Source organism: Microcaecilia unicolor, unplaced genomic scaffold, assembly GCF_901765095.1.
Source record: "Microcaecilia unicolor unplaced genomic scaffold, aMicUni1.1, whole genome shotgun sequence".
In the NCBI taxonomy this organism is placed as follows: Eukaryota; Metazoa; Chordata; class Amphibia; order Gymnophiona; family Siphonopidae; genus Microcaecilia; species Microcaecilia unicolor.
In genome coordinates this window covers 589,450-612,594 of record NW_021963668.1, presented here as the reverse complement: position 1 = coordinate 612,594, position 23,145 = coordinate 589,450, and the positions used below count along the sequence as shown (strand labels likewise).

The 23,145-nt window shown below is 40.4% G+C and overlaps 1 protein-coding gene across 2 annotated transcripts in view; it reads right to left on the bottom strand.

Annotated features, from left to right (window-relative positions):
* The window catches only part of LOC115459553 (coiled-coil domain-containing protein 93-like), a 227,635-nt gene that overhangs the window by 65,085 nt on the left and 139,405 nt on the right, over nucleotides 1–23,145 (bottom strand). For both annotated transcript variants that reach the window (XM_030189365.1, XM_030189366.1), the window contains exons 14-15: nucleotides 15,138–15,211; nucleotides 10,106–10,187 (exon numbers count right to left, since the gene is read on the bottom strand). In XM_030189365.1, coding sequence (XP_030045225.1) covers nucleotides 10,106–10,187; nucleotides 15,138–15,211 — 156 coding nt within the window. The remainder of the gene's footprint in view (nucleotides 1–10,105; nucleotides 10,188–15,137; nucleotides 15,212–23,145) is intronic.

The following is a 23,145-nucleotide window of genomic DNA, read 5'->3' as shown; positions in this document are numbered from 1 at the left end:
GATGTAAAAAATGCTTAGGGAATACTTTAGAAAGAACACAATAAAGGGAATACAAACATGAGAACCAGGAAGATCAGTGAAGTTTCCACAGAAACTTTGGGTAAGAAATGAGTTTAAAATCAAGAACCAGTAAGTTCAGTATTGGAGGATATAATCAAATACCATCAAGCAGAAGATGATTTTGATAGAAATATACAGCTGGGAAAGAAAACCTGTTGATGATGGAAACTCTGGAGACACAAAGATGAGAAAAATGTTCGTTCCAACTGATGGATAACCTATTCTCTTGTCATACAATCAAGTTCTTTTTCACTTTTTTTTTTTTTAAACACCGACTACAAGTGAAAAGTATGGTTGAAGACATGGTGCCCTAGGCGAATACTCCATAAACAGATGTTTGCATGAAAAATGCACAGATATAAATGAATGAATAATGAGGAAGTGAATTGTGCAATATTCAAAGGTGAAGTAGTATGCAATACATCTTTTTTTTTTCCTTTACATATTTTATTTCTCCCATTTTTGTTGTGATATTCAATCGGGAGTGTGATTGTAAACACAACAATCCACTGGGAACGAAACAAAGATAAGACGAGAGAAGCAGCCGAGCATAGCTGCAAGATTTATTCAGTTCACACAATTGGTTTGCCCAATAGACATTAATATTTCAATAGACAAAACAGAATCTAAAGTGACCAAACAGTATAACGGAACTTAGCAGCAGCCATGAAAGGACAGAAGGTGCAATTTGAACTAAAAGTACTTATAAACTAGCAAGAAAAGTTCTTATATCAAGTTAAGAACATATCAACTATGGATAGCAGTAAGGAACAGTACAATCAAATAACCATTAAGAAATTAACAGCCTGAAATGAATAGGTGTAATATACAAAATTATGAACCAGGACGCCAAAAGAAAAAAAGAAAACAAGTTGCCCTACAGCTCTTCAAATAGTCATAAGAATAAGAGAACATACAGGGACAGACCGAAGGTCAACCAAGCCCAGAATCCTGTTTCCAATAGTGGACAATCCAGGTTACAAGTACCTGGCAAGATCTCAAAACAGTACAATACATTTTATGCTGCTTATCCTAGAAATATACACAACAATAGCTGGACAAAACTATAATATTGCAATTTGTATCCAATAAGGCTATAAAGGCTGTAGAGGTAATCTCATATCATTGAAAATCATTGCATGCCAACCTACAAAATGGCTCGTAGGTCAATGCACATTTGTAATCATCGAACACCTCCAGCCAACCGGTAGTGTCTTGTATTGTTAATATATCTCTATTTCTCAGCTACGTATAGCTTTAAGCATCCTACCGTTCAAAAAATCAACATTATTGCAAAGTGTAAGCAAATAATGCACAAAGAATATAACTTAACTTAAAAGCTCCAGAATTGATGTATTATCTTCCATAGCTGGAGCTCATCTGGTTTCATCAAAACTATAGTGAAACCTCATTGGCAACTCCGGTACTGTGATTAGCCCGACAGGACCCTGTTTCGCGGTCACACCCGCGTCAATATGCACTGCCCGTGCGGGCTGGTCACCGCCTTCGTGGAGTACGCGGAGGGCCGGAGTGGCAGGGCCCGCTTCCACAGCGTGCCCGCCTTCGCTTTCGCTACAGGTAAAGGACTCTGCCCTGTACTCGACACCCACGGGACACTTTAGCACTAAGTTAAGTTATATTCTTTGTGCATTATTTGCTTACACTTTGCAATAATGTTGATTTTTTGAACGGTAGGATGCTTAAAGCTATACGTAGCTGAGAAATAGAGATATATTAACAATACAAGACACTACCGGTTGGCTGGAGGTGTTCGATGATTACAAATGTGCATTGACCTACGAGCCATTTTATAGGTTGGCATGCAATGATTTTCAATGATATGAGATTACCTCTACAGCCTTTATAGCCTTATTGGATACAAATTGCAATATTATAGTTTTGTCCAGCTATTGTTGTGTATGTTTACAAAGTGGTAGGACAAAACCGAGCCATTAATTTAACATTTGTATATCCTAGAAATAAGCAGTGAGTTTTCCCCAAGTCCATCTTAATAATGGCTTATGGACTTTTCTTTTAGGAAGTTATCCAAACCTTTTTTTTTAAACCCCGTTAAGCTAACTGCTTTTACCATATTCTCTGGTAACAAATTCCAGAGTTTAATTACACATTGAGTGAAGAAATATCTCTGATTTGTTTTAAATTTACTACTTTGTAGTTGCATTGCGTGCCCCCTAGTCCTAGTATTTTTGAAAGAGTAATCGGCGTACCTCAGGGTTCTGTTCTTGGTCCCCTCCTCTTTTCTATCTACACTTCTTCCCTTGGTTCATTAATCTCATCCCATGGCTTTTCCTACCATCTCTATGCCGATGACTCCCAAATCTACCTTTCTACCCCTGATATCTCACCTTGCATCCAAACCAAAGTTTCAGCGTGCTTGTCTGACATTGCTGCCTGGATGTCTCAACGCCACCTGAAATTAAATATGACCAAAACCGAGCTTCTCATTTTCCCCCCCAAACCCACCTCCCCGCTCCTCCCGTTTTCTATTTCTGTTGATGGCTCTCTCATTCTCCCTGTCTCCTCAGCTCGAAACCTTGGGGTCATCTTTGACTCTTCTCTCTCCTTCTCTACTCATATCCAGCAGACCGCCAAGACCTGTCGTTTCTTTCTTTACAACATCCGTAAAATCCGCCCCTTTCTTTCCGAGCACTCTACCAAAACCCTCATCCACACCCTTGTCACCTCTCGTTTAGACTACTGCAATCTGCTTCTTGCTGGCCTCCCACTTAGTCACCTCTCCCCTCTCCAGTCAGTTCAAAACTCTGCTGCCCGTCTCATCTTCCGCCAGGGTCGCTTTACTCATACTACCCCTCTCCTCAAGACCCTTCACTGGCTCCCTATCCGTTTTCGCATCCTGTTCAAACTTCTTCTACTAACCTATAAATGTATTCACTCTGCTGCTCCCCAGTATCTCTCCACACTCGTCCTTCCCTACACCCCTTCCCGTGCACTCCGCTCCATGGATAAATCCTTCTTATCTGTTCCCTTCTCCACTACTGCCAACTCCAGACTTCGCGCCTTCTGTCTCGCTGCACCCTATGCCTGGAATACACTTCCTGAGCCCCTACGTCTTGCCCCATCCTTGGCCACCTTTAAATCTAGACTGAAAGCCCACCTCTTTAACATTGCTTTTGATTCGTAACCACTTGTAACCACTCGCCTCCACCTACCCTCCTCTCTTCCTTCCCGTTCACATTAATTGATTTGATTTGCTTACTTTATTTATTTTTTGTCTATTAGATTGTAAGCTCATTGAGCAGGGACTGTCTTTCTTCTATGTTTGTGCAGCGCTGCGTATGCCTTGTAGCGCTATAGAAATGCTAAATAGTAGTAGTAGTAGTAGAGTCATGGCTGAGAGGAGATATGATAGAAGTCTATAAAATAATGAGTGGAATGGAATGGGTAGGCATGAATCTCTTGTTTACTCTTTCCAAAAATTCTAGGACTAGGGAACACGCAATGAAGCTACAAAGTAGTAAATTTAAAATGAATCGGAGAAAATATTTCTTCACTCAACGTGTAATTAAACTTTGGAATTCACTGCCAGAGAATGTAGTAAACACAAGTACCTTAGCGGGGTTTTTTTAAAAAAAGGCTTGGATAGCTTCCTAAAAGACTTGGGGAAAATCCACTACTTATTTCTAGGATATTGCAAAACTGCTAACAGAGTGTGTTCAACGAGTTAGCTGTATATAATTTTCTGTGAGGTAGAGTCTGATATAACTGACACGGCTGTTTTCATTTCACTCTAAGGTGAATCACTTGCTCGTGTTCTTTTATTAATCATAGACTCATCCCCCACCTCCTAATAAGTTCGATATTTAAATAATGCATAAATCTGCTTCTAACATCTTGAAATCTTAACCATAGCCATTCTTATAACTATAACATTGTACATTGGTGTACTCTTGCACCCCTATTTCTAGGATAAGCAGCTTAAAATGTATGGTGCTGTTTTGGGATCTGGACAGGTAATTGTGACCTGGAATGGCCACGGTGACTCCTAATGTGGAACCTTGCATCACATTGGCCTTTTCTCATTAATCCATACTTATGAATATAATCTGTAATTTTGTTCTTCATAATAGTCTCTATCATTTTGCCTGGCAATGACGTCAGGCTCACCGGGCATTGCCTTCTCTGAGTGCCCCTTTTACCCCTCGGTCATTTAGCGATTCAACCTGATTCTTTTGCTGGCATCTTGCTTCTAATATACCTAATAAAGTTTTTACTGTGTGTTTTTGGCTCCAATGAAACTTTTTTCAGTCTCTCTTAGTCTTCCTTATCAGCACTTTGTATTTGACTTGCCATTCCTTATTCTGTTTCTTATTATTTTCAGTCGGATTCTTCTTCCATTTTCTGAAGGATTTTCTTTTAGCTCTAATAGCTTCCTTCACCTCGCTTTTTAACCATGCCGGCTGTTGTTTGACCTTCCTTCCTCCTTTTTTTAATACATGGAATATAACTGGCCTGGGCTTCTAGGAAAATATTTTTAAACAGCATTCACTCCTGATGTAAATTTTTGACTTTTGAAGCTGCTGCTCTAAGTTTTTGTTTTTGTTTACCGTTCTCATTATAGACTCCTTTTTGAAAGTTAAATACTAACCTATTAGATTTCCTGTGTGTACTTACTCCAGAGCAGATATCAAATCTGATCAAATTATGATCACAGTTATCATGCGGCCTCAGCACCATAACCTCCTGGCTTCACATCATGCGTTCCACTAAGGACTAGGTCTAGAATTTTTCCTTCTTTAGTTGGCTCATGTACCAGCTGCTCTATAAAACAATCCTTGATTTCGTATGCCCTGATGCTATGTTTCTGCAGTCACTATCGGGGTAATTGAAATCACCCATTATTATTGTTTTCCCTAGTTTCTTAGCCTCCCTAATTTCTGATAACGTTTCTACATTTGTCTGTTCATCCTGGCCAGGTGGACGGTAGTACATTCCCATCACTATCCTTTTCCCCTTTACACATGGAATTTCAATCCATAGGGATTATAAGATATGTTTTCTGTGCCGCAGAATTTTTAGTCTATTTGATTCAAGGCCCTCTTTATATAGTGCTACCCCTCCACCAATTTGATATATCCTATCACTACGATATAATTTGTACCCTGGTATGACAGTCCTCATTCATTTCACAATTGGAAAGGAGGCTCTACTTTTGAGGAATCCTTCTCACAGCGATCCAGTATGTTTTGCAAAAAGACCTAAGCGAGCAGCATCTAAATATAACAATTCTGTTGTTGAAAATGTTGATGCTGTACAAAAAAAAGGAATGAATGATTTTATCTAACTGCTTTGCAGCAGAAGACTGCAGAGACTCGGTATGGGGCTGGACCTCTGTGAAGTGGGCCACTGATGCACAATCCTGGACTGATGCTGATGAGATGGAAGGCTCTGGTGACCATGTGCAAGGTCACTGTGCTAAGAGTGTGAAGAAGCTGATTGAGAAGAGGGAGCCATATGCCTAGACCATAGTTTTTCCAACCCAGTCCTCAGGACACACCTAGCCAGGTATTCACGATATCCACAATGAATAGATATGAGATAAATTTGCATGTATTACCTCCAGTCTATGCAAATTTTTCTCATGCATATTTATTGTGGTTATCCTGAAAACCTAACTGGCAAGGAGGCATATTTTCAAAGCAGTTTGGGAGGCTAAGTTCCATAGGTTTCTATGGAACTTTGGGAGGCTAAGTGCTTTGAAAATGAGCCTCTATGTGTCCTGAAGGCTGGGTTAAGAACTCCTGGTCTAGGCTCAATGCAAGTTTGAGCAGTGAAACTTTGAATGAGCCGAGAACATCCAAATTAGAGCAAGATGACGACTCCATGAATTGCTCCTCTACCTCTGAACCTAATGGGCCTCTGGCACAGATGGGAGGTATTCAGCTGAGGAGGCATTTCGAGATTACTGACAAATTGAGACAATCTCCCCATGGCTCAAGTTGTCTGGTACATCAAAACCATAGCCAGAAAGCCAGTATAGATGATTTCGATGACAGCAGATATGCTCAAGCCTGTTATTTCGATGGGTTATCAACAAGACCATACGAACATGCAGTTTTCCAAGTCATGATTAGGTTCCAGACAGCCAAAACAAAACAAGTGTAGGTCCTCTAAGTGGAAGTTTCCCTCACAGAGCACAACCAAAAAGTCAACATTTCAGTGAAAAAAAAAAATCTTGCAGTACCCAAAGGAATGATAAATATATATAAAATGTTAAAAAATTCAAAAAAATCTGCTTAGAGCAATAATAATAGAAACTAAACAAAACAGCTCTAAGTAGCTCTATAGAGTGACCACATTAATCTAATATAATAAAACGCACCGTGAACATTCTGAGGACAAAGTTTCTGAAGTCACAGCACACGATAAAGGGTTCATGGTTTCATGGTGGTGAAGCCATCCGACATAACACGCACCTATCAGAAGGGACCTATCAGAAGGGGCTTGCCCACTAACAAAGCAGAACTGTTACCAGGCAACGGAATGCGACATAGAACTCACCTATCAGAAGAAAAAAACAGAAGAAGGGAGGAGCATTCAGCTGTAGAATGCCTCAATGTCTGAGCAGCACAGAGAGCAGACAAACGCCGCTGGAAACAGAGAATATCCCAGCACTGGGTATGTACACAAATATTGTTGTTGGACCAGGGGAAACAGGAGTACAGCGTGCCCCTCGCCATCTGCAACGTGCGCCGTCACCTGCAAAAATTAAACCCGACCTAGCCTGCATCACAGACTGACCCAGGCGGGGGGAGGAGTAGGGAAACACGCGGAGCATGTTTCCCTACTCCTCCCCAGCCTAGGATTTGGTAGAGACTGGCTGGCAAACTGCTTGAATATACAAAACCACTAACTCCTTCAATATACAAAACCGGAGGCAACAAAGAAAAAAAAAAGAAGTGTGCCCCTCGCCATCTGCGACGTGTGCCGCCACCTGCAAAAATTAAACCCGACCTAGCCTGCATCACAGACTGACCCAGGCGGGGGGAGGAGTAGGGAAACTTCCCTACTCCTCCCCAGCCTAGGATTCGGTAGAGACTGGCTGGCAAACTGCTTGAATATACAAAACCGCTAATTCCTTCAATATACAAAACCGGAGGCAACAAAGAAAAAAAAAAAAAACATCACGCACGTGCACATAACTGGAACACCTCCCCCCCCCCCCCCTTCACCTTCTCACGAACCAAGCAACCCAGGACGTGCAAACCCATCCCCGCCTCAAAAAACCCGTCACCCACCTCGAGGATGCACACACCGCGCTGCTTCCCGCTGCGCATTCGTCCTGCATTCCTCCTGCATCGTTCCTACGCTGCTGCCCTATAACGAACTGAAAGAGTGGCGTACTCTCCCTTCCGCAAACCACACCACCCAAAACAAGACGCCGCTGCTTGCCACAAGGACCAAAAATACCGTTAAAACCGACGGCCCCAGACAGTGCTGCTCTCCCGCCAACCAACAAAAAACATCCCCGGCATAAGGCAACCCCTAACCCACCTCAAGGATTCCCCGACCTCAATCACCCCGGGAAAAGACAGCGCCGCTTCATACAGTGCTTTTCTCTTCAAAGGAAAAACTACAGGAGAAAAAAAAAACCTACATGCTAGCGCCCGTTTCATTTGTTTCGGAAACGGGCCTTTCTTTACTAGTGTCCATATAATACTTAAATTTAAATAAAGAGGCCTCAATAGCCCAGGGTACCAGCTTTAAATCACACAGAGAACGAGAAAAGCTATGTGATTTAAAGACGGATAAGATTGTCTTCTTCGTATATGGAGGCGCCTCCCGATATTTTTTCTTGGGATTTGAAGCTAAGTACTCCAACTGTTATCGAAGTGACTCTTTGTTACTGGCTCTTCTCGTCTTGTTTTTTGTTTTCTCCCCTCCGTTTTACAGTTGTCATTTTCATGTCTCTATATTGTTGACTATATTATCAATTTGGTCCAATATATGAATATATAAACATTTTTTGAATACAATTTCTCTGTTTTTTACTACAGACTGTCTTATGTATTTCACTCTGTAGGTTTTTTCAGAGAATTGTTGGCCCGTGATAAAAGCCATTTCGGGTGTGTCCACTGTGTTGGTACCCTGGGCTATTGAGGCCTCTTTATTTAAATGTAATTATTATATGGACATTAATGTGGTCACTCTATAGAGCTACTTAGAGCTGTTTTGTATAGTTTCTAAATATATATAAATAACATGAATAAAAAAAACAAAAGGATTTTATTGGAAGAGCTTTGTCACACGTCTTGTTTTGTACAGTAGAAGAAACAAAACGGAAGAGCTGAGGGGACTGTAGTCTGCGGGGAAGGGACATGCATTACTCAGAACTTTCCATTAAGTTCTGAGCACTGGGAGAGCAGTTCCACCCTGGTGTCATCTATGATTTCATCCACTTGTATGCCTGACTCAATCCTGCTTGTCAATAGAAAATGTCTTGTTCCTTAACATGGTCCCTCCAAAACAAGTCTGAAAGAGAGTCTGCCTCAACATGCCCTATTCTGAACCCCACTGCAAGGATAAATGGGAGAATTTCATTCTCTAATGCATTCTGGCATCATAACGAACACTACAACCAGAGGAAAAAAAAAAACACATACATTTTTTAAACAGCTTATTCAAGCTACAAATGTTTCACTATGACTAAGCATGATTAAACCATATTTTGCTGTATGCATATAAAAATATACATTTGCTATTATATGCTATATATTCAGGTTTATTATAGAGTACTAGTAAAAAAGGCCCGTTTCGGAAAGAAATGAAACGGGCACTAGCCAGGTTTTCCTCGTAGTGTGTAGAAGCGCTGCCGGGCCGCCTCCTCTTCCACATTCCGCCCTCTCTCCCGCCTCCTCTTCGTCGTTCCGCCCTCTCTCCTGCTTTCGGCTGCTGATTGGCTCCTTGAATGTGCTCCGCCCTCAACGTCATTACGTTTGACGCGAGGGCAGGGCCCACAGACTGTGCTACAGAGCTTCGAACAAACGAACTGGCTTCATTGACGTCAGTGGTCAATGGAACGTTGAGAGTGCTTTTTATGTCCAGATGGGGCGTGGCCTAGGGCGCAGATGGGCGTGGCTGAGTGCGGGAGTCTGAATAGCCTAGGTCAGGAGCCACAGTTGGAGTGAGGTGAGCTTCAGAACGTCTGAGGGGGATTCAGAATGTCTGAGGGGGATTTTATTTATATAGATACTATTACAGAAATATATCAGCTGAATTCACTGGCAACTAGCCGCCACCACTCATTCTAAAACCGAGGGAATGATAAGAATGGCAATACAGCATATCACTCATACACTCCTTGAAATGCTTTGCATCAGTAATAGCTAAGCAGCAGCGGAGTTTTGTATCTCATTGATATTCTGTACTTTTCAGTAAAAGTGCCAAATAATCTGATTCTAGAGAGCAGGATTATTAAAGGAAAAAGGCTAATAGTTTTAGTTTCATTTCTGACTCATATCAACAACCATGTATGTATGCAACGTAATGAAATGCTGGTTGTACTCTTCTTTTGTATTATTTTGCAATTCTCTTTACCATGTACGTATACATAGTAACATAGTAAATGACGGCAGAAAAAGACCTGCACGGTCCATCCAGTCTGCCCAACAAGATAAACTCATATGTGCTACTTTTTGTGTATACCCTACTTTGATTTGTACCTCTCCTCTTCAGGGCACAGACCGTGTAAGTCTGCCCAGCACTAGCCCCGCCTTCCAACCACCAGCCCCGCCTCCCACCACCGGCTCTGGCACAGACCGTATAAGTCTGCACAGCACTACCCCCGCCTCCCACCACCGGCTCTGCCACCCAATCTCGGCTAAGCTCCTTAGGATCCATTCCTTCTGAACAGGATTCCTTTATGTTTATGTAATGCCTTTTGTACTCAGTTACTCGGAAATGGCAATCGCCATTACGGCAAATGTAAGCCACATTGAGCCTGCAAATCTGTGGGAAAATGTGGGATACAAATGCTACAAATAAATAAATATCAATCATTACTCACCCTACAATGTGCTCTGAATTCTTGCTCCTGGGATTTTAGATTTTCATTCATGGTAACCAGGGATCTCAGGTTCTGCAGGGTGCTAAATTGGGTGATAAAGTGAGAAACACTTATCCTTTTGAACTTACCAAAAGGACAACCATCCCCACCCTTGAAGAAGGCAATGAGTAAAGAACAAGTACTAAGGGTCAACGGAGACATTAAAATAATGCTGTATTAACACACTGTAATGCAATGCTGCCACTATATTGGCAAATGCTGAGTACTTATCTTAAGAGGACAGTTTCCGCTTCTAATTTATGGCTAACAAGAGGTGCTCAATGGAACAGGAAAACTTAATACTGGCATAAGCTGGGCTGCTGGACAGTGATTGAAAAAGTGCCATGGTTGACAACACCAGGAAATGGGGAAGCTTTTTAAAATTAAAATTATTACTAATTATTGCCAAATTGCCAACCAGTGTTTAAGCATGAACAACTACAATCTGCATAAAGTGGCAGGTGCAGCTTCACCTTTGTTGGAAAGACCGAATGGACAGTACAGGTCCTTGTCTGCCGTCATTTACTGTGTTACTGTGCGTTTGAGTTTATTTCTTTGAAGTTTCTTAATTCCAGTGCTGGAATCTCTGTGCCCTGCTAACACATCTCCAAATGAACACACACACACACAGATCATAGCTGGTGGTGCCACTTACTTAATGATCTACTTATTTTTGTTTTCTCTTGGATTTAGTCAACACTTTTTATACATTCAGATACAGCAAGCTTTTTTCTAAGGGCCAGGTTTACTAGAATGTGCTACTGTGTTAGCATTTTGAAGAAAAATATACATAATATTCATAGGTCTGGGTTTCAAAAATTAGAATCTGGCAACTTTTTTAGATGACTTGTTGACTTTGGCTTTGCAATTCACAATGACATTTGACAAGCATGTCATTGAATTTCTGGATGTTAGAATATATAAATGTGGAAATATGATGCATACTACATTATTTTGCAAACCTGTGGCCCGCGACACCTTTGCTCGTTACACCAGTGCCCATCCTCAGAGTTTAAAAAGAGGTTTGCCCATGTCGGTTTTCTCCAACGAGGGAGTCTCCAGTAAAGGACTTGGAGTAAACATCTTCATGCATCCCATAAGTTCGCAGCCATGCTAGGCTTCTGGCTGCAATTGCAGAAGTGGAAACTCTGGCTGAGTTTCAAAGGCATGATAAGCTGTTCTAATACAGTAAGTACCGCTCATTAGACTCTGCAAGGTAAGTAGCTAGCTGGGTTTGAGCTTGCACAGAAAGAGCAGATAAAAGACCTGCACTTTCCAAAAAATGGTTTGCATGTACTTAACCATGTAGAGCTAATGGACAGCAACAAAGCAGAGCACAGGTCTCTGGGTCTAACATATGGGAATCCTTTCCTGGAAAAGTGCTAGAAAAATCCCTGCATTTCTTTGATTTCCTTATGGCAGTGCAACAAATGGACATTATTAATTCCTAGAGATGGTTAGAAGTTATATTTCTACGTCAAATCTCTTGTAAATGGTTGAACAGTAAGAGGATTCTGCCACATACAGATCTGCTGGTCCTTGAATGGCCATAAACAGGTACAGTAATAGTCACCAAAATAAATTAAGATATTTAAATAAATTTTAAAAAGCTCTACATATTTTAGAAGGCCAAAAATGACAGATCTTGGTCCTGTTTCCTGCAGAAGTGGAGAGGGAATTTCTTTAGCCATCTTATTGACAAATTTTGCATATGATATGGCATTTCTCAATGGTGGTCATAAAGGGTCATAATAACATAACATAAGAACAGCCATACTGGATCAGACCAATAGTCCATTTAGCCCAGTATCCTGCTTCTAACAGTGGCCAAATCAAGTTACAAGCGCATGGCAGAATCCCAAACAGTAGCAAGATTCATGCTACTGATCCCAGGGACAAGCAGTGGCTTTCCCCATGTCTATCTCAACAGTAGACTATGGACTTTTCCTCCGGGAACTTGTCCAAACCTTTTTTAAAGCCAGATATACTAACTGTGGATACCACATCTCGCAACGAGTTCCAGAGATTAACTATTCATTGAGTTAAAAAAATATTTCCTCTTGTTCGTTTTAAAAGTAGTACTATATAACTTCCTTGCGTGTCCCCTAGTCTTTGTACTTTTTGAAAGAGTAAAAAAAAATCGATTTATGTTTACCTGTTCTACACCACTCAGTATTTTGTAGACCTCAACCATATCTCCCTTCTTTTCCAAGTTGAAGAGCCCTAACCTATTAAGCCTTTCCTCATACGAGAGGAATTCCAGCCCCTTGATCATTTTGGTCACCCTTCTTTGAACCTTTTCTAATTCTGCTACATCTTTAAAATACAGCACCAGAATTGCATACAATATTCAAGGTGTGGTTGCACCGTGGAGCGACAGAGGCATTATAATATTCTTTTGTCTTGTTACCTCAATGTCTCATACTCACCTCACGACATAATACAAGTACATTCACCACCATAACCATATCAAATGTTTCCCTTCCTGTCTCAAATACACTGAAAATTCTCGGAGTCACCATTGATCGAAATCTCACACTTGAAAACCACGTGAAGAATACAACTAAGAAAATGTTTCACTCCATGTGGAAACTAAAAAGAGTAAAACCTTTCTTCCCAAGATCCATCTTTCGCAACCTGGTACAATCAATGGTACTAAGCCACCTGGACTATTGAAACGCACTCTACGCTGGCTGCAAAGAACAAACTATCAAGAAACTTCAAACAGCCCAAAAAACCGCAGCCAGACTCATATTTGGAAAAACAAAATATGAAAGTGCAAAACCCCTAAGAAAGAAACTTCACTGGCTCCCACTCAAAGAACGAATCACGTTCAAGATATGCACGATAGTTCATAAAATCATTTACGGAGACGCCCTGACCTACATGCTAGACCTCGTCGACCTACCTCCTAGAAATGCTAAAAGATCAGCCCGCACATTTCTTAATCTACACTTCCCTAGCTGCAAAGGATTAAAATACAAACTAACACACGCGACCAGCTTCACCTACCTGAGCACACAGCTGTGGAATGCACTACCAACAAAACTGAAAACAACCAACGAAATAACTAACTTTCGCAAATCTCTGAAAACCTCTCTCTTCAACAAGGCCTACCACGAGAACCCGTAACTTAACTATAACACTTCACCACTCCACCCTGACTCTGAATGACGTCTTTCTATAACTGTTTGCTTAGTTCCTATCTGTCTTCCTTGATCTCTTTTTTTACACCAATTGTATCTTTTACCTTGTAATGGTGATGCCATAACAGATCTTTGTAAGCCACATTAAGCCTGCAAATAGGTGGGAAAATGTGGGATACAAGTGCAATAAATAATAATAATAATAATACCTATCCCTTTCCTAATAATTCCTAGCATTCTGTTTGCTCTTTTAGCCGATGTCACACACCGGAAGAAGATTTCAGCGTACTGTCGACGAAGACAGATCTTTTTCTTGGGTGCAGACTCCTAGGGTGGAACCTAGTATCAGATAACTATGATTTGGATTATTCTTCCCAGTGTGGATCACTTTGCACTTATCCACATTAAAACTCATCTAGACTTCCTATAGAACTGTTTTCTTCATTATCTGGAGAGGGTGGTTGGATATCAAAGGGATCTAGAAAGCCCTTTACATAAGGCGGGAGTGAGTCCAGCGAGGAGGGAGGAATCAAATGCGCAGTCTTATGTTCAGAGTCTGAAATGGATATCAGAGATTCAATGGGATCTGAACAAGTGTCTGGACTGGCTAAGACCAGACATATGAGAGGGTCAGACAGGTTTTTGAAATGACCCATTACAAAATCAGTAAACACCTTTTGAAAAAAAAACAAAACAAAAACAAAACCAAACCTCAGAATAGAAATGCTCTGGAAACTAGAGAAGTCAACAATGAAGGTTTACTGGCATAAGTGGTGTGGGCTGTTGCACCAAGGACTGTGCAAGGATAGGCCACTCTGCACTGAACATTTCTCTCAGTGTTAGGAAGGATCCACACAAGAGTTGCTAACACTGTTACTGGTATTGCACAGTTGAAAAAGAGTTTATGCACTTCCTCTTAGCAGTAGGAGTATCCTTGCTGGTATGTATATATACTTCGTCAGTACTTTGGCCAGAGTTAATAAAAGCAATTTTTCCTCAAGCTTTTGAAGCACTCCGTAAGCAGATGTGCTGTAAGCCTGAAACATCAGGAGATACTTGGTCCACTCTTATTGCCTAGTGGTCCCCTTTTGGTGACTGGACTGAAAGTTACTGCGCACAGAGTTTGATAGCTTTTCTATGGAAGATTCTTGACTGGTATGCACTATACATCTGTAGCCCGTCTCTTGCGAAGAGTTCGTCTTCTGCAATTTTCTAAGAAGTACCTTTTTCTTGGCCTTTAAGTGTTCTCAAAGGTGATTCCAATGGCCTCTCTGTGCTCATGTTGGCGCTCTTGATCTTGTTTAGAACCATGCATAAGAGAGATATGAAATGGGTATCAAAATTCTAGATCTTTCTATTGCATTTCAGGTAGGAACTAAATCCTGACCTCAGGGACAGTTTTCTTTTTAATTTAAATAAACAAAAAACAGTGTAGAAGCAAACTACTGAGAAAATTTTTTACTTGAAAGCTTTGTTTCATGTCTGATCAACGCAGAAAAAAAAAAAAACAAAAAAAAAAACTGAGGAGCCAAAAAGATCACTGTACATAAGGACTGCACATGGTCATAACTTTACACTAGATTTGGAACTGTGGGAGAGCACCAGATGACATCACTCACTTGTGTGTCTGAATCAATCCTGCTTGTCGACTTAAAATAAGAGCTATACGAGGTCAACGAAGAATAAGTGTACATGATATTTGATGCTATTCAGCAACATCTAACAAGCCTGAATTGCACAGAATTCTCAGCAGACAGAGGCTCAGTACATATAAAATACTGGTAGTTGTACACCCACACTCTCGAAACAGTGAATTAATGGAATCACATAAAAGAGAACTAGCATACTTGGCATCAGCTTGAGACTCCACGGTTTCTAAGGATGCAAGTTCCTTGTCCAACTTTTCACTGTAATCCATAATCTGAAAATAAAACAAACTTTTCTCAGAAAGGGGGAAAAAAATCAATGCATTGTTATTTGTGGCAATGAACACAAAGCCAGACACACACACACACACACTTGGTCTTACACTATATAATGAAGGAAATATTCAAACTGTCAAAAAATAGGGCATGCTTCTTACTCATGGGCTTTGCATCAACATTCAAAGCATGTACTTCATCTTTGACAAATGCCATAGGTACAGTGTTTAAAATCACTGGAACCTATATTATGAGTGAGCACAATTTTGCTTGAAAACTATGCAACCCACGTAGTATTTCCTCTCCTGATATATATATATATATATATATATATATCTTCTATAATAAAACTCACCCTCAACGTTCTGAGGACACTGACGTCAGTGAAGCCAAGCTCTGACTTCCTTAAAAAAGGTTCGAAGGTTCGTGGTGGTGAAGCCACCAAAATCGCTCCGGGCCCTGCCCTCGAGGGCGGAGCAATGGCAGAACAACGAAGGGGTTGGCAGGGAGGGAGGCAGGGAGGCGGGGGGGGGGGGGGGGGAATCGCTCCGGGCCCCGTCCTCGCGTCAAACATCATGATGTTGGGGGCAGAGCAATGCCAGAACAAAGAAGGGGTTGGCCAGGGAGGGAGGAAGGGAGGGGGCGGGTGTTGGCAACGAAAACCTTGCTAGCGCCCGTTTCATTTGCTCTGAAACGGGCTTCTTTTACTAGTATATATATATAGAACAACCTGTAGACTTTTAGCTGCACTGAGTGAGAAATATTCATTTAGATAATTTGTGAAGGTAGACACTTTTTTTTTTTTTACCTGAGGAAATTGCACCTATGTGAAATTTCAAAATAGCACCTATTTTATAATGGTAACAAAGGTGCCAATGTGTCTTCATAAAATAGGCTCCTATAAGGACCCCAGTGCAAAATTTCTCTTGCTCAAATCTATACTCTTTCTGAAGGTATAACCATATGCACGTACACACATTTTTCATAAAATATGTATGGACAGCCTAATGGTTAGAGCAGTGGGCTGGGAACCAGTGAATCCAGGTTTCAGATCCCACTGATGCACTTTGTAGCACTGGGTAAGTCACTTAATTCTACTGCCCCTGATATGACCTTAATGGGAAAATGGATGGGACTTTATATACCGCCCTTCTGTACTTACAATCAAAGCAGTTTACATATTATATATAGGTGTTTATTTTGTACCTGGGGCAAATGGAGGATTAAGTGACTTGCCCAGAGTCACAAGCAGCTGCAGTGGGAAGCGAACCCGGTTTCTCTGGTTCTCAGGCCACTGGACTAACCATTAGATTACTCAACTCCACTTAAGATTGTAAGCCCTCTGGGAACATCACTTGCCTTGAACTACACTTGGAAAAGCATGACTCATATTCGGAAAATCAAAATACGAAACTGTAAAACCCCTACGAGAGAAGCTACACTGGCTCCCACTCAAAGAACGCATCATGTTCAAAATATGTACCCTAGTTCACAAAATCATCCATGGCGATGCCCCAGCTTACATGTCAGACCTGATAGACCTACCACCCAGGAATGCTAAAAAAATCATCTCGCACATTCCTCAATCTTCATTTCCCCAACTGTAAAGGCCTAAAATACAAATTAATGCACGCATCAACCTTTTCCTACATGAGCACGCAATTCTGGAACGCGCTGCCTAAAAGCGATCTATGAACTGACCAACTTCCGCAAACTACTGAAGACCGATCTCTTTGACAAGATATACCACAAAGATCAACACATGTGAAACTCCCCACATATATCCAGAAATGTTTAATAATGCCTTCTGTTATATTACTATCATGTATTCCATTACCATGCAACCTAAAATCATTCTGTAATACCAAATGTATATTCTCTTCTTATTTCCACTATCCATGATGTATTGTAAGCCACATTGAGCCTGCAAAGAGGTGGGAAAATGTGGGATACAAATGCAATAAATAAAAAATAAATAAATGAGATAAAAACAAACACAACACAACTCTACCCCAGCTCCAAACTATGGCTATCTACTGCCTACATACACATAGAAGGAGATATATTTATCATTACTTTTTTAGGCACCTTTTATCATTATTTTATATTTGGAAAACAACTTTCTTTACATGTGGAAAATTACCACATGTGGGTAATTTTCAAAGGTATTTCCATGAATAAAATATACTTTATCTTCAGAAATCACTATACAAAACTGCCCACCTGATGTGTATACAGCCTGTTGCATGCTTAAGCTTTCCTACTGGCTCCCCTCTTGTCGGTTCGTGGACCAGTTGCTCCAGGAAACAATCATTTATTACATCTAGAAATTTTATCTCCCTGGCACTCCCAGATGTAACATTTATCCAGTCAATATTGGGGTAACTGAAATAACCCATTATTACAGTGTTGTCCAATTGCCAGCTTTCTGAATTTCTGTAAATATTTCTTCATCTGTCTGTTCATTCTGTCCTGGTGGACTGTAATAAAGCCCTACAAGAATACTCCTTCCCTTCACACACGGAATTTCTATCCATAATGATTCCATGGTGCTCTTTCATGTGGAATGTTTATTTTATTTGACTCAGTTCCATCTTTAACATATAGCGCAACCCCTCCTCCCATTTGATCCTTTCTATCAATGCAATACAATTTGTAACCTGTTAACATAGTGCCCCATTGATTGTCCTCTTTCCACCAAGTCTCTGAGATGCCTATTATATCTACATCTTCATTTAGTGCTATATACTCTAACCTTCCCATCTTATTTTTTAGGCTTCTAGCATTTGTATACAAGCACTTCAGATTGTGTTTTTTCCTTGGATCTGCAAGTTGCTTAGAATTTGATGGGGATAATGTGCATCCTTTATTCTGCTATGTCATTAAGCACACCTGGCTTACTTTCAGCAATGTTGAAACCCCTCTATTGGGATTCCCTAAAATGTCCTGTTTCAATAGTATCCTTTAAGGATACTCCACACTGAACCATGCACTCCTTGGTGACTATATCACTATTCCCCCATTCTAGTTTAAAATCTGCTCTACCTTCTTTTTAAAAGTTAGCACCAGCAACCTGGTTCCATCCCGGTTAAGTTGGAGCCCATCCTTTCAGAACAGTCTCTCCCCCAGCCTTTCACAGAATTTTGCCCAGTTCCTAACAAATCTAAATCTCTCATCCCTGCACCATTGTCTCAACCATGGATTGATACTTTGGAACTCTGCCTGCCCTTTGGGTCCTGCAGGTGTAACGGGAAGTATTTCTGAAAATGCTACTCTGGAGAATCTGGACTTCAGCTTTCTACCTAAGAGTCTAAATTTGACTTCCAGAACCTCTCTCCCACATTTTCCAATGTCACTGGTACCCACATTTACCAAGACAGCCGGCTCCTCTCCAGCACTAAGATCCTGTCTAGGTGACACGCGAGGTCCTTCACCTTCGCACCACGCAGGCAAGTGGCCAGGTAATCCTCACGTCCACCAGCCACCCAGCTATCTACATGCCTAATGATAGAATCACCAACTATAACAGCTGTCCTAACCCTTTGCGCCTGGGCAGAAATTCATGGAGAAATTCTCAATGCGAGAGGATAATGCATCCCCTGGTGGGCAGGTCATGGCTACAGGAGTACTTCCTATTTCACCAGGGTGCTGCTCTCCTTCTAGGAGACCTCCCTCCTCTCAAGGCTGCACAGGGACTGCCAAACTGGAAGTGGGACTTCTCTACAATGTCCCTGTAGGTCTCCTCCAGGAGTGGAGGAGTAGCCTAGTGGTTAGTGCAGCGGACCGTGATCCTGGGGAAATGGGTTCAATTCCCAGTGCAGCTTCTTGTGACTCTGGGCAAGTCACTTAACCCTCCATTGTCCCAGGTACAAAATCCCAGGCGTTACATTGGCCACCCTCCAATCTTCCAGCATTATGCTTGATGTTAAAGATAAATTACATATTTCTAACAATACTTCTGCAAGTTCATTTGTCAGTTCTATCAGTACTCTGGGATGAATGCCATCCAGTCAAAGCGATTTGCTACTCTTCAATTCGTCAAATTGCCCCACTACATCTTCCAGGTTAACAGAGATTTCATTCAGTTTCTCTGACACTTCAGCTTTGAATACCATTTCTGGCACTGGTATCGGTCACAAACCTTCCTCAGTCAAGACCAAAGCAAAGAATTCATTTAATCTCTCTGCTATGGCTTTGTCTTCCCTGTGCCCCTTTTACCCCTGAGTCATCTAGCAGTTCAACCAATTCTTTTACCAGCTTGTTGTTTTAATATACCTAAATGCCTGCATTTGTGGAAAAATGTGGGGTAGAAATGAACCATAAATAAATAAATAAATAAAATAGTTTTTACTATGTATTTTTATCTCCAACACAATCTTTTTTTCAAAGTCTCTCTTTGCCTTCCTTATCAGCTCCTTGCATTTGACTTGCCATTCCTTATGCCGTTTCTTATTATTTTAAGTCAGATCCGTCTTCCATTTTCTGAAGGATTTTCTTTTAGCTCCAATAGCTTCCATCACCTCACTTTTTAACCATGCCAGCTGTTGTTTGGTCTTCCTTCCTCCTTTTTTAATACATGGAATATATTTGGCCTGGGCTTCCAGGATGGTATTTTGAACTGCATCCATGCCTGATGCAAATTTTTGACCTTTGCAGCTGCTTCTAAGTTTTTTTTCACTGTTCTTTTCATTTTATCATAGTCTCCTGTTTGAAAGTTAAATGCTAATGTATTGAATTTCCTTTGTGTACTTACTCCAAAGCTGATACCAAAATCTGATCATATTATGATCACACTTATCAAGTGGCCGCAGCACAATTACCTCCTGCACCAGATCATGCGCTCCACTAAGGACTAGGTCTAGAATTTTTCCTCCTCTTTCTGGCTCCTGTACCAGCTGCTCTATAAAGCAGTCCTTGATTTTTTTCAATGAATTCTACCTCCCTAGCATGCCCTGACGTTACATTTACCCAGTCAGTATCGAGGTAATTGAAACCACCCATTATTATTGTGTTCCCCAGTTTGTTAGCCTCCCTAATTTCTGATAACATTTCTGCATCCTGGCCAGGTGGATGGTAGTACACTCCTATCACTATCCTTTTCCCCTTTACACATGGAATCTCAATCCATAGGGATTCCAAGATGTGTTCTGTTTCCTGCAGAATTTTCAATCTATTTGATTCAAAGCCCTTCTTAACATACAATTCTACCCCTCCACCAATTTAATCCACCCTATCACTACGATATAATTTGTACCGTGGTATGACACTGTCTCATTGGTTATCCTCTTTCAGTTAGGTCTCAGAGATGCCTATTATATCTAATTTTTCATTTAGTGCAATATATTTTAACATCTAATTTCTTAGGCTTCTGGCATTCGCATATAGACATTTCGAACTATGTTTGTTTTTCCTGTTTATATCTTGCTCGGCAGTTGACAGTGTTAATTTGCAATCTTTTGTCTTTCCTCCCACATCAATCAACCATGGAAGAAAACACTGGTTAAAATAAGACAGCTTCATCTAGTTCATCCTTTTTCTGACTAGAAAGCATTCACATTACTGGTCCAAATGCTCATATTGTCACATCTTGATTACTGCAACATCCTATTTTTTTGCATTAAGTCCCCATACCTAAAGAAACTGCAGATGATATAGAATATTGTAGCAAGATTGATTTTCAAATTAAATAGATACAACAGTGTAACATTATATCTGGTTAATCTACATTGGCTCCCCATAGCTGAAATAATCAAGTTTAAAGCCGCTTGTACGTTTTTCACGTTCTTTATGGCATCACATCCAGTCTGCTGATTAACATATCATCAATATGTCTGGCCTGATCCAACAAACTAACAGAACAATTGTTCCTAATCTTTCTGTCATACAAGGGAACTAAATTTCATAAGATTTTTTATTCACTTTTCCCAGTATCAGGGATTTCTCTTTGGAGTGGAGGAGTGGCCTAGTGGTTAGAGTGGTGGACTTTGGTCCTGGGGAACTGGGTTTGATTCCCACTGCGGGCACAGGCAGCTCCTTGTGACTCTGGGCAAGTCACTTAACCCTCCATTGCCCCAGGTACAAATAAGTACCTAAGCCGCAATGAGCCTGCCATGAGTGGGAAAGCGCGGGTACAAATTAAAAAAAAAAAAACAACTCTCCCCACTGATATTAGGACTGGAAGCAACTACCTCAGCTTTAGGAAGAAGTTAAAAACCTTTTTATTCCCAAAGACTATCATGTGTTTAACCATTACTGTACGATTCACAGGACTGTTGTCTCCTATTTCTCTATTTCCTCTTATTGTTAATAGGCTTGATATATCTTGCATTGTTCTAAGTCATGTAATTTAATTGATGTAAACTGCACTGAACCCTGGAGAGGGGATTTTAGCAATATACAAGACCTAATTTGAATTGAATAGACACAGTGGCAGAAGAATGTGCTCCATATATAAGATGACGATTTGGGCTTATTTTTAAGAGATCCACTTATAAATTACATGTTATTTTTAAGGTAGTCTGAAAGGAAGGGAAGTAATCTATGTTTTACATAGTAATTCTCATTGGTTTGAGCAATTTACTGGAATAAGTTTTTATGCTATAGGCACAAAAACAGCTTGAGCATAACTACCGGTCACATCTATTTACATGGGAAAGCAACATAGATATTTATCTTATGATATGGTGGGACTACTTGAGTATACACCATAAAGATAACACATGATCTGACAACCTTCCAGAAGTTACTGAAGACAAACCTATTCAAAGAGACTTATAACAAGAATCCTTCGTAGAAGAGTTGACATCCAAAATGCATCAGAACAAACCAACATTGATTCCTTCAATCTGGTTACTTTAATTCACATTAATATTATTGAACGTTTTACCTTGTCCTATTCTTATTCTCCAGACAGCCCAAAACACTGCTGCTAGACTCATATTCGGAAAAGCGAAATATGAAAGCGCCAAACCCCTCAGAGAAAAATTACACTGGCTACCACTAAAAGATCGAATTACATTCAAGCTCTGCACCCTAGTTCATAAAGTCATATATGGAGAGGCCCCGTCATATAGGTCAGACCTCACAGACCTTCCAGCAAGAAACACAAAAAGCTCATCACGAACTTTCTTAAACCTCCATTATCCCAATTGCAGAGGACTTAAATACAAATCAATATATGCATCTAGCTTTTCCTACATCTGCACGCAACTATGGAACGCACTACCGAACACCATAAAGATAACACATGATCTGACAACCTATTGATTCATTCAATCTGGTTACTTTAATTCACATTAATATTATTGAACGTTTTATCTTGTCCTATTCTTATACACCTGTTCTGAATTATTTATTTCTTCTAATCCACTTGTTATCTTATTTTTACATCTAATTTACGTGATATTTTCAGATACCTTGACTGTAACACCTCTTTGTATTTATCATTCCGTTAATGGTGATCACCATTGCGGCATAATGTAAGCCACATTGAGCCTGCAAATAGGTGGGAAAATGAGGGATACAAATGCAGCAAATAAATAAATATTTAGAATAAAGCGGCTCATTGTTTTACGTCAATGCATAAGCTGTTTTACTATGGGCCCTGTTTACTAAGGTGCACTAGCGTTTTTAGCGCGTCCTAAAACTTAGTACTTGCTAAACATTAGAGACACCCTTATATTCCTATGGGTGTCTCTAGCATTTAGTGAACACTAAAAATGCTAGCGCGCCTCTAGCGCAGCTTAGTAAACAGGGCCCTGTATGTTTTAACAAGATTTTTCTTAATCATTTTTAGTTTGTTATTTAGTACATTTTGTGCATCTAAATTCTTCATATTCACTATTAGATTGTATTTAGTTAAATCCAATGTCCATGTACACACACATTCATTACATTTATTTACTGTAAGACATGTTTATATATTATGCAATGC